The sequence below is a fragment of the Carassius carassius genome, chromosome 19 (assembly GCF_963082965.1).
Source record: "Carassius carassius chromosome 19, fCarCar2.1, whole genome shotgun sequence".
NCBI lineage: Eukaryota > Metazoa > Chordata > Actinopteri > Cypriniformes > Cyprinidae > Carassius > Carassius carassius.
The window spans coordinates 26,694,537-26,706,766 of NC_081773.1; the positions used below are offsets into that span (position 1 = coordinate 26,694,537).

At 35.4% G+C, this 12,230-nt stretch overlaps 1 protein-coding gene across 3 annotated transcripts in view; it reads right to left on the reverse strand.

Annotated features, from left to right (window-relative positions):
* The window catches only part of LOC132095488 (villin-1-like), a 16,785-nt gene extending 4,940 nt beyond the window's left edge, over window positions 1-11,845 (reverse strand). The window contains exons 1-14 of one of the 3 annotated variants that reach the window (XM_059500542.1): window positions 11,515-11,845; window positions 9,738-9,805; window positions 5,986-6,091; window positions 5,813-5,887; window positions 5,533-5,729; window positions 4,767-4,875; window positions 4,471-4,581; window positions 4,159-4,361; window positions 3,997-4,075; window positions 2,972-3,070; window positions 2,404-2,557; window positions 1,495-1,595; window positions 1,278-1,415; window positions 842-1,000 (exon numbers count right to left, since the gene is read on the reverse strand). In XM_059500542.1, coding sequence (XP_059356525.1) covers window positions 842-1,000; window positions 1,278-1,415; window positions 1,495-1,595; window positions 2,404-2,557; window positions 2,972-3,070; window positions 3,997-4,075; window positions 4,159-4,361; window positions 4,471-4,581; window positions 4,767-4,875; window positions 5,533-5,729; window positions 5,813-5,887; window positions 5,986-6,063 — 1,503 coding nt within the window. In that variant the 5' untranslated portion in view covers window positions 6,064-6,091; window positions 9,738-9,805; window positions 11,515-11,845. Of the gene's footprint in view, window positions 1-841; window positions 1,001-1,277; window positions 1,416-1,494; window positions 1,596-2,403; window positions 2,558-2,971; window positions 3,071-3,996; window positions 4,076-4,158; window positions 4,362-4,470; window positions 4,582-4,766; window positions 4,876-5,532; window positions 5,730-5,812; window positions 5,888-5,985; window positions 6,092-8,997; window positions 9,200-9,737; window positions 9,806-11,514 lie in introns of those variants that run through there. The other 2 variants (XM_059500541.1, XM_059500540.1) reach the window with 2 other exon arrangements.
* Window positions 11,846-12,230: the final 385 nt, after the last annotated feature.

Below are 12,230 nucleotides of genomic sequence, written 5' to 3' on the forward strand. Positions count from 1 at the left end.
TTTCTCTAGAGTTGAAGCCTACAGTCATTCTATCCATGCAGCAACTGATGGAAAAGGGGTTCACTTTTGTGATGTTGTCGCAAAAATTATATATATATATAGGTCACAGGTCGAGTCTCGGTGCTGGCAGGAGTTGTAGGTGGGGGGGAAATGAATTAACAGCTCTTTCTTCCACCCTCAATACCCATGGCTGAAGTGTCCTGGAGCAAGGGACTGAACGCCCAGTTGCTGCCCAGGCGCTGGATATAGCTGCCCACTGCTCCGGGTGTGTGTTCACTTCTCACTGCTGTGTGTGTGTGCACTTGAATGGGTTAAATCCAGAGCACCAATTCTGAGTATTGGTTACCATACTTGGCAAATGTCACGACTTTCACTTTTTTCACTTTCACTATTTGACATCTCCGTCTCAAATGTTTTCAAGGGGCCACACATTGCTTGCTTTTCTTGCCAGGCTATGAGTAGCTTACTTTAATTGTCCTTGCAAATTAAACTTGGACAGATGAAGGTATGTTTATAGCAAAAAAAATATTTTTGCATGCTACTAAAGCAGTAGCTTCAGAAGTACACTGTTGTATCTTAACTGCCCGCAAAAAGGTGCATATTACTATTTTAAAGTACTCCCTCCTCATAAAAACCCCCTATAAAGTGACTAGGGACGAAGTTGTACCCTTTGAAGGTACTGTCCAAGTAGCAAGCTGTTGCACTTTTTTCTGGTAGTTTTTTCAAGAACAGAAACAAAATCATCTTCAAAACAGGAAGTGATTTTTTTTTTCGGTTTTTGTTGTTACAACATAAGACATGTCCAAGTGCGGCTTCTGGAGAGAGGAACAGACAAACTTACCTCATAAACAACCATTTTGCCCTTAAAAATGGCCATTAAGTGCATAGGCTCTTTTCCCATGGGAACGCGGACCTGTACTGGTTCTCCATTGTACTTCTGGTCCAGGATCACAGCCTGATATGCAGAAGCTGTCAGCTCCGCTGTGCTGGCATTGCGGCCCTAAAGTGCCATCAGTAATCACAATTGCACTGAAAATGCCTTTAAAATTCTAAATTCCTGACTTTTAATTGAATTTACATCTTACATTTTAAAATATATTAAAATAGAAAAAATGTTTTACCTTATAATAATATATCACAACATTTCTTTTTATTATTGAACAAATAAATCCAGCTTTGGTGATCAAGACTTCTTTCAAAAACATTAAAAAAATCTTCTTCGTACAGGATTAGATTACAATATCCAATGATTAAATAAGGACAGAAGAGACACTTACTTGCCACATGTACAGAATGTAGTGTAGTTTGCTGTTGACTTCATATTTGTAGAGAATGAGGTAACAGTCCCCACCATAGAAGTGGCCAAGCCACTTCCTCTCCACAGGGACTGGCTCATTGTCCTCTATCCTCCATACCTGAGAGATGAACACATTCATGTAATGAGTTCTGTTTCACTGAGATGAATGAAAGGCAATGAAATGTCATTTCACTAACCTCGGCTTCGCCCGACCCATCATCCACCATTTTCTGTTGTGCAGCCAGGTCAGGTCTGGCATGCATTGAGGTGGCATCGAACTTGACTTGCTCAACCTTGGCTACAGAAAGCAGAAGTCATAACATAGTAGAGTTAGAATCATGGGTTTCTAAGGGGACATTCATATAGGATGCATTCTTGTTTAGTCTATGCTATTGTTTTAAATTATTGAGCAGTGTACACAGAACAAAAGGATGCCATTGTTTTTAATAGCATCTCACCACAGCTGTTTTTAACACAAGAACACATCTTGTATGAATGCTGCCTTATTCTTATACATAGATGATTGCCTGCATATTATTGGTCATTTGAGAAGTGCCAACAGAAAAAGCAATGCAACTAACATTTTTTAGTTGCATGAAAATATTCAAAATTGCTTTTTTTCCTGATCAGTTTTATATTAATTTAGATTTTCTGTTTTAATATTAAAGTATTAGTCATATATATTTTTTTAAATGTTTACTTTAGTTACTTTAGCAACAAATTTAAATTATGTTATTTTGTATTTAGTAATTCTTTTAGCTTCATTTTCAGTTTATTTATTTCAAGTAACACACGTTTAATTATAACTACTCTTTTTATGAACAAACATAAAACATACATAGCATTATTGTGCATGTAGTATCAGAGATAAATAATCAAATGCTTCATATATTGCATTCAAAGGACTGATTGACTGACTGATAGTTAACTGTTTTGTTTGAAAGGTTAATGTAAAGGAACTGATTCAAGAAATGATTCACTGATTTGAATCCTTGCATGGCATTTTTAGACTGTCACTGCCACTGTACATGACTGTGTTTTCAATTATATAAATTAGGATGTATTTATTTTATAATGCTTTCTTTACATTAGTAAGCCATGTTCACCTATTTTCCCTGGACTGTGAGTGGTGCCCAATCCAACTGTCTGTCCCTTGTCCGTCCACTTCTGGAAGAGTTGCTTGAACACTGATGATTCTGCTCCTTCGCTTACTGTCTCTACGTAGGTAGATGTAGGATATCCTTTCGCCTTTATGTAGGCCTAGAACAATAAAACATGAAGTGAGAGGATGAAGTGTTTCTTTAGCAAGAATTTGATAAATTTATGATTGCAATAACTTTTGGTGCAATATACTATGCTGAGTTCAGAAATATTGGGCCGTATACAGTAATAATTGTATACAAATGTTCTTATGTCACAGAAATGGTTCTGATGCTTTTGTTTTGTTAAATCCGGAATCTATGCTATATATATATATATATATATATATATATATATATATATATATATATATATATATATATATATATATATATATATATATATATATTTATTAATTTTTGCTCCGAAAAAGTAAATGCTTGACTTTTAAGGCCTTGATTCACACAGGCAATTGTTGAATGACTCTCTTGTGAAAAGCATTCTTTTATAGTGCTTCATTGGTCTAAGACTCACCTCTGCTTTTTTCAGAGATTCTGCTCTTTCAGTTTTTGATGCCTTTTTGCCCTTCCAGATAAAGATCTTTATGCCGCCTTGATCCAGAAGATAGCAGTCCTGTCACAGGAATCAAATGTCAATTGTCATATTTTCCATTTTTAAAGTGGCTCTTTCAGTTTCTCTTCAGTCTTCATGCAAAAGTGTCAAACTTTTTGTTTTTAAGAGCCATGCATCTTTAATATTGCAATGAAGATTACACACTCATTTAGCATTCGAATAGCCATTCATCATGCAACTTGCTTGTTTCCTTTCGGGGTGCCTTTTTGTTCCACTTCTCCATTTCAAATCAACATTTTGTCATTTTCAAGAAAAGATTTTATTCTGTTGACTATTTAAATCTATGTTTTTGGTCTTGGTTCACAATTCATTGATGCATGTTATTAATTTTTTCATTATCTTCTATCAAAATATATCTGAAACAACTTTATTTTGTGGTTAAAGTCACAAACTTCTATTTCTTGTTAATCTATTTCCTCCAGCTATATTCCGATCCATCCTTGGCCTTAATTTTCACTTCTCACAGTCAATTCCTGATTAATAAAATCAAGTCTCGCAATACATTTCTCACACCGAACATCCATTTTGATGTTATGTCTGAATACAGAAGCAAAATGGTTTGCCAACAGCATTTCATAATGCCTTTTTTTGTAAGATACTCTGTCATATTTGCATCACAACCACATGACCAGGTCAGTCTGTGTTGTGAGCATGACTGTGTTCCTTTTGTCTTATCTTGACAGGTATCCACTACGTAGGTGTACACATTATGCTGATTCGGTCTACCCTTTATCATGGGTTAACTATTTTATGAGCATAACTATTTCATCAGATGTCCCTCCCAGCTGTGATCAATGAAATGCACCTGTGCACTTTGACTTTGAGTGACATTTAACTATATATATATCATCTATCATCATGGCCTTATACAGAATTGATTTATGCTGTGGTGTTTATTTTGGGTTGATGGTCAGAATTAGTCATACCTCAGTTTTCAGTAAGTCTTGTGTAAGAGGTTTCACTGCCACTTCCTGCACTACAAGGTTCCCCTCAGCATCTGAAATACTTTTCACAGAATAGAGTTGTTTTAGTTGGAGCACATTTTTTTTTAAATAAGCTTTAATTTGTGTTTAAACTATTGAACTCACTGAAAGAGTTTAATGGCAGTCTTGAGTTTCTCATCCACAATTTCATCTGGGATGGCATCTTTGATTTGTTTTTTCTCCCCCATTGCCTTAATCATCAATTTCATTGCTTCCTCTGAAGAGTTCTCATCATCTCCTTCCACTACAGTCACTTGGACTCGACCACCTCTTTCTCTATCCCGAATGTCCTTCGCTAGGTTCATTCCCTATGAAAACAAAAATCTTTAGTGAACTTACTGTTAAGATGTGGTAAGATACACCATGTGCATCAAGAACGTGATAGTTTTGCATTGCAAATCAATTCTAATGGTTTACCCTTAACCTCTCCATTCGGTTACTCTTGGGTCCATTCCACTGAATGATCAGACTCCCCAAGTCCAGCAGGAATACATCACCTTGATTAAAGCTCTTCCAGCTCATTTCCACCTGAACATAGTGGGATGGAACCTTATTATTTACACTTTCTGGTGGAAAATCTGCTTACTTATAGCTGCCTGTCCATATTAATCTGGGATAGGACACATAGTCTTTAAAGGCAAGGTATGTAATAGCAATTCATTATATGCATGCGTGTGTATTAGATGTTTAAGTAGCAAATACATTTTTCTTACCTCTCCGGCAACCACATTCTTATTTCCCTTCACATGCAGCAGTCTGCGAATGTTGTACGTGTTCGTCTCCACTTGTTTCATCCCAGATGCGACTCCACCTTTTTTGTATCTGGAATAAAGAGATTAAAACGATCAACTCCAACGCACTTTTACTAAGAAGTCGTCTGTCTCTGTAAACTTTTTTTTTTTAAATGTTTAATTTCTTTAAACATTTTTTAATCTTTGTGACTATATAATTTGTGAGCATTATATAGTCATATGCTTCTCACAGCATCTTTAAAATAAAGCAGCTTGAGGTGGAAACTACGAGTAAAGGAAAATATGTGCAATATTTATGAACGCCCCTTGAAAATGTCATTTATTTATACCATAAACTAAGGGATGATGTCAGGGTCATATTTCACACTAAAAAGCAAAACATAAAAAACTGGAAGTGATGTTTCTCATAAATAAATTAAAGGTAATTCTTAGGAACAAGAACAATAATATTATTTATTTATTTATGTATTATTGCATTTTGACAATTAGACTATTTTTCACTCCATAGATTCTCATTACTGTAATGTTACTTACATGCCATTTTAATATATGCAGTTTAAACAAAAAATTTTTAGTTTAGTGGAACTAAAATATTATTCTTTAACCAAAATATAAAATCTGTTTTTATTTTATTATCATTATATTATTTTGGGGTGAAGTGTGGTTTTTACATGTGTTGGATAGATTCATTCGAGGTTGATGGTTCAAGGTTCATGTAATGGCTTACATGATGCCCTGTTTGAAGTATCCTTGAAAGGTGGCGCTCTCGTGACCCTGGGTCTCACGGTGCTGCACAGCAGCGCCCCCTAGGTGTTCATCCATCTGCGTGGTGTATATTGCTGCTGCTCCCTGCTCATCCTGGGAGGTGCCCTTGCCCAGCCAATAATGGATGTCATAGCTGTAGTTGTTGCTAGTCTTGTGAGTCTGAAAATATGATGGTTTTTCTTTAGCGTTTAGTTTTTGTCAGCTTAAATGAGTTGATTAGGACACTAAGCACTGATACTTACGTAGAGTATTACATAACTGTCTCCCTCAAAAAACTGCCCAAATGTATTAGATGGACAGGGCACGAGCTCCATGTTCTGACCAATAATTTAAAAAGAAGAACGATTGGTGATTTGCTACATGTCAGTATCCCAAATTTCGAGTGCACTGATTTGACAAAGTAATATCATTATACCTCCACTCTCCATATCTGAAGTCCTGGTGTGGTTTTGTTGAGGACTTTGGGAACATTGGTCTTGACATCCTGTGTCATGGTGCCAGCTTAAGTCTCTGGGAAATACCTGGAAGAGAGAGGGTTGGATAGAAATGAATTGAGTTCAAAGATCCAGATTGTTTTCTTGGAACTACAAAGCATACATATCCTGTGTATAAACTACTCATAAATGTGTTTTTGTGCATCTAACTTTCCCTTCCAATTCACAACCACAAGCAAATAAAGGTTCTTATAGCTGTTTATGGACCCCGTTTTCTTTTATCTACACTTTATCCTTCATGTGACCTTACAGTATAACAAGGAAAAATAGTAAAAGTTAATGTTCAGTCGCTATAAATTATATAATACCTTCAATACCACGACTTAGGTGCCCTTGAGCAAGGCATCGAACCCCCAACTGCTCCCCGGGCGCCGCAGCATAAATGGCTGCCCACTGCTCCGGATGTGTGCTCACAGTGTGTGTGTGTGTGTGTTCACTGCTCTGTGTGTGTGCATTTCGGATGGGTTAAACGCAGGGCACAAATTCTGAGTATGGGTCACCATACTTGGCTGAATGTCACGTCACTTTTTTTTTCACTTTTATAAAACCGAGCAGCTTAAAACTGCATTAACTGTTCCTTTAATGTATTGTTTAATGATTTCTTCATGTTAGGGTTCCTCAGTGTCGTTCAAAGGCAAATGTGCAGTTTAGTTCATGCATTAGTAAACCCAGACACTAAAGCTACAGTTACGCAACTCTTACGGAAGAAAGCTACAGTAGTTAGCCACCCCTGGGAAAGGAAGTGAAAGCCTCATGTCAGATATCTGTTGCAAATCTGTAGTAAAAATACTACGCCTACATATCCAACAGTTATCATAAAAAATGGATGTCAAGTCCCACCGTCCTTCACTTTATCTACTGCACTGTAATCACATAGTTCAAACCACAAATAATGTTTTGCTTAACCACCGTTTTTCTATTTAAACATTGCTAAAACATGATAAACATAAGAGAGGATAATCAGGTAATGACATTTCAAAATGCTTCAGTGTTTTTATTTATGAAGCATTTATGAACTTGATTCGATACATTTAATAAGTTAAATAATTTAACCATAACTTTTATTGCATTACTGATCCGCTTTTATTATTTATTATATTAATATTCTCCACATTTGCTCAGGTAACTGACCATTATGTTCTAAAGGAAGTTGTACATGGTTTATGATAGATGATTATGATTTTAAAAATTTGATTATATTGCGTTTGCTTTGTCTTTATTGTGTGCAAACTACCCATCTGTTTAAACATGCTGCAAACTATGTGGCTAGCAAGGAATAGTGTCTTTGTTTCAAAACCATGACTTCTTCCTACCACATCCTCTCTGTCCTCAGTCCACATCCTGGTTAAACTGATTCAAGAAACTTGCCATTGCTTGGTAACTATCATCCATTTGTGGTGTTGTTTTTTTAAACAAATTAAGCAGGAAGCTACTATCAAATCATGTGGACTCATCGCACCTGATAATCGCTTTTACATGGAACGTTATGCTAATGAAATCTTTCGGTCAATGTGACTTGTATTCATCCTCACAGTGTCAGTTTTGACCGTCATTATAAAAACATTACATATCTTTTTCTTCTTACATCACAATAATTTCACTAAAATCAATATATTTTCAAGTAACCAAGTTAAATGTCAGATCATGTACAGCGAGCCGGTCATTATCAACAAATAATATACACGCCCTATATATATATATATATATATATATATATATATATATATATATATATATATCTACACACACCCTAGAGGGTCATTTTTTGTTTGCATATCCCAAATTTATGAGCCTCCTTATCAACATATTTATATGTTTGCCTGGTACTTTGCAGCATCGATGTTGATATGGTGTGATAATACGGATGACTCGGTCTCTCTTGTTTGATTGGATGGTTGGGTTTTATTAGGGGGTTGTATCGAGCAGATTGTGCTAGCCCTTAAATCACCAATCACAAACCCTCTGCCCTGTGCAAAGGTTAATATTTCCTAACTAAATTCTAGAAGTTATGTTGTTCGTGCAATAATTTCTTAACGGCTCCACTCTGCTGTTAAAGTAGCAATGACATATCAAAAATGATCTGCCCTCCAGAATTACTAGATGCGGTGTGTCAGAGCAAACAGGAAAGTGTGCAGAGTCTTTATGTAACCGCCCGGTGTTTGATCAGGCCTGACAGTGCTGCTGTGTACATGTCACATCTCCACCTCCTTTCCTATAACCTTGATTAATATTCTTCCTGTAAACTGTCCATCATGGCGTATCTAACATTCTGTTTCAGACTAAAGCATATGAGCACATCAGATTATGCAATGCAAGCTTATAATGTACAATATAGAAAAACAGCATGTTGTCAAGTTATACAAATATAAAGCCACTGTTTAAAGGGATGTTTTTGTCCACCAGACACATTGAATTCTCATAGCAGACAACCCTAAACAAAAATTCCAGACCAACAATATCAAACGTAGGACATTTCACCAAGAAAGACAGTCGGAAATAAATTTTCTCATTAGGAAACCATGAGAGAGCTTTTTAGGGAATAGTTTAAGTGTTGTCCATTTTTATCAAACACTTCAAATGATTCACTTTATTGATTCAAGAAATGTATTTAATACTGTTAGTTTGTTAATACTGTTAGTTATTGTTTTTATTATTTCTGCTGTTGTTTTTGCCAATGACAATAGAAGTTTAATTAAAATGATTAATTCATGCTAGATATTTAGGCATAACCGCTGAATGATATTCTTATGTTTCAAATAAAAAGCACTGCTGTATTATGTACTAAATTTACAACTGAGGATCTACAACTTTTTTTTCTTCTTTTGCAGGGTCAACTTTTACAGTCTGCTTGGCTAATGGATCACTTTTATGAGCATCTTCAAAGTTAAAGGTCTTTTTCTGCAGTTGAAAGAGCGAGAGTAAGAGGAACTCACCTGCCACCGGAGGAATCGAGAAGGAAGCAGCCAGGTAAAGGTGCTGCTGGTTCACAGACAGTGGTGGAGACACTCTCTCGCTCTCTCTACTTTACAACCCTTGCACTTTTATCTCTCTCTGTGTTCATTCATTCAAGGCCATATATGGCAAGAGCAGTTGATATGCATACAGGTGTGTCATATCTGTGGTTACAGGGATAAGCCATTCATCTCGCCCCCCTCCCCAATGCAGATATCTCTGAGCAAGAGAGCAAAACAAATATGTTTATTTAACTCTCCACCCCCAGCCCATCTGGCATCGCACATGCTGTACTTGTCCTTTGTATTTTGTGTTGTATTTGTGTTAAATGATATTGATACAATTGAGATCTCCTTCTGACTTTTGATTTCCTTCTGATTATGACTTTTTATTTGTTGAAAATCGTATTGACCATAACAAAAAATACATATGTTTTAAAGGAGATTTTTATCATATTTTCCACGTATGACATATAATGGCTTTAAATATATATTTAAAAAAAAATTAAATACATTTCTAAACATTTTCCATACCTTTTTCCTAATTGGTTGATATTTTTATTAATTTATTTTTAAAAATCTGGTCTGTCTTTAAATTTGAACGCTATTTTTAATATCCCCTTATAGTGTTTTATTTCCTTTTATATTTTAAATTTCCTAGATATTCTATGGAATTCCATTTATTTTTCCTGATTTTTTTTTGTAGGATGCTTTGCTTATACCTGAAGACATTTCCTAAATTGCCCAAGTGCAGTAGTTATTTCTTTGCTTGTGCAGGAGGAATTGTGTTCTGGGAAGAATAAGACATTTTTAGAAATTCATGAGTTACACTGCATTCCCTTAAGTTCTGCATAATTGATCTCATATCTGATCTGCTCAGAAACAAAATGAGATAATGGCTGTTACTTAGATGACATCAGCTTATATGATTGTAGACTTTAAGGGATGTTTCACCTAAAAATGAAAATGCTGTCTTCATGTTGTTCCAAGATTTCTTATGCAGAACGTGAAGATATTTTTTTGAATGTCTTTATTTGTCAACACAGTGTTGTTTTGGTTCCAATTTACCTTTACTGTGTGATTAAAAACCATGTGATTAAAAACCAAAAAATATCCCCTTTTGAGTTCTGCAGAAGAAAGAAAGTCATTCAGGTTTGGAACAACATGAGGGTGAGTAAATGTTGACAGGATTTACATTTTTAAATGAACTATCCTTATAAACTAGAGAGCTTTTGTGTCATGGACTTTTCTGAATAGCTACAGTTCTTCTAAAAGAAATACCGAAAAAATATTTCTAGAATTAAAATAACCCTGATTTGAAGCTTAAATTCAAAGAGTGGAAAATAAGCTCTAATCTGAACTGGAATGCATTACTGGTTAACTCTTTCACTTCTGTGCTACAGGTAAAACTTTGGACACACTTGAGTGAACTTATATTTCTAATAATGTTTACACCTGACTTTTGTGTCTTCTGCTGCAATGCTTAATTTTAGTTTTGGGGGCAAATATAAATCAACTATATAGGAATTTCTGTACAAAATGAAAAGTTCACTTTAAATGCATGTGTTAGAGCAGACAGTGAAAGAATAGCAGCAAGCATACATGTGAAGTTCATAAAAAGCAACGCAGCATGGTTGGTTGAGAATCCAGTAAAAGTGTAGTAACTTAAAACTGGAGAAGATATAAGAAAAGATAGTTTTGACCTGTTTAACATTTTTGGCTTTATAATTGCGTCTGTGTTTTTATAGTTTTTGATCATTTTTTTTACTATAACAATAAAAAATCGTGACTAAAAATAATGAGTAGGTGTGTCCAAACTTTTGACTGGTAGGTAGTGTAACTTACTACAAGTCCAAAGTCCATGCATAGTTACAGAATGAATCGAGTATGCCATGACAAGTGGATAAAAGGTTTAAAAATAAATAGATGCAGATTATGTTGAATGTTTCCTCTTTTATGAAAAGGTTAAAGCCTCCCTTGGTGAACCTCAGCATACTCCGTCTATGGATTCATTTAGTCTATAGCATCAATGCAAATCTTTTCTGAGTTTTTTTGGCAAATGAAGTAGGTTACAAAACATCCAGGCACCACTGAGCTGGTCAGATCTTTTGAGAGTTAAACAGACCATCAAAGTGGGTTGGGGATTATTAGTGAGATGTACAATGGCTCACTGTTAGCCTACTACAGTCACCCCTGTTTGTTGTGCTCTGTTTGACCTTTTGCTCTGATAATCACCAAAAGTAGAGCCTTTGTGAATGACATTGAGAAGGATGCATGGAAAATAGGGAAAATTGAGAATGAAATTGCTCTCTTCCTCAACATGCAACACACATTCTACCATAAAATGGTACTACAGTAGGGGTTGCACTAGCTCTTGCATTAGATAATGCATGAAGTTTACATCAAATGATACCTGTATGAACTCCATCAAAAGTCTCTGAAATGACAGTTTTTACAGTTCAAAGTTCAATTCTATGCATTGCAGGGAATTTTTCCTACCTTCGTTAGACAGGGTGTTTCTGTCCTTGGCAGCCGAGTGTAGGCTCCTATGCTATCTTTTCACTTTCAGACTGTCTCTAGGTGAACTTCAGCCTCCAGAATGTGGCCGCTCCCCTCTCCTTCCTCAAACTCATTAACCAGCTGCTGCCAACCAGGGACAAAGCAATGAGCCGCCAATGATTCAGTTATAACTCAACTCCTACTCTTACATAATCCAGGGGACACGTTAAAACGGTGTTAGTTCAGCTCCATGAACCAGCTTTTGTGAATGTGCTGCAGAGTGTGTTAGGCCTCAGTGGAGGTTGGGCTTCAGCTATTCTGTGTCAAGTCTAAATAATGCTGCCTTTACAGGTAAACCAAGGTGTGAAGGCATCCAACCAGGTCCAAATGATTGCATAACACCATGTCTACAAAGATATACTTTGATATACTTTTATATTTATATATATATATATATATATATATATATATATATATATATATATATACAATATATATATATAATTTTATTAAAATATTTCAATTATAATATGAAATATTATTACATAATACTATTGTGCATTATTTTAATAATAATAATATTTTTAAATTTTTGATTTATTCCCACATTGCAAAGCTGAATTTTCAGCATCATTATTCCAGAAAGAAACTATAAAAATGGTGTTTGAAGGACTACTGTATACGTCAGTCTTTCTTATTTAATTCAATATTATTTC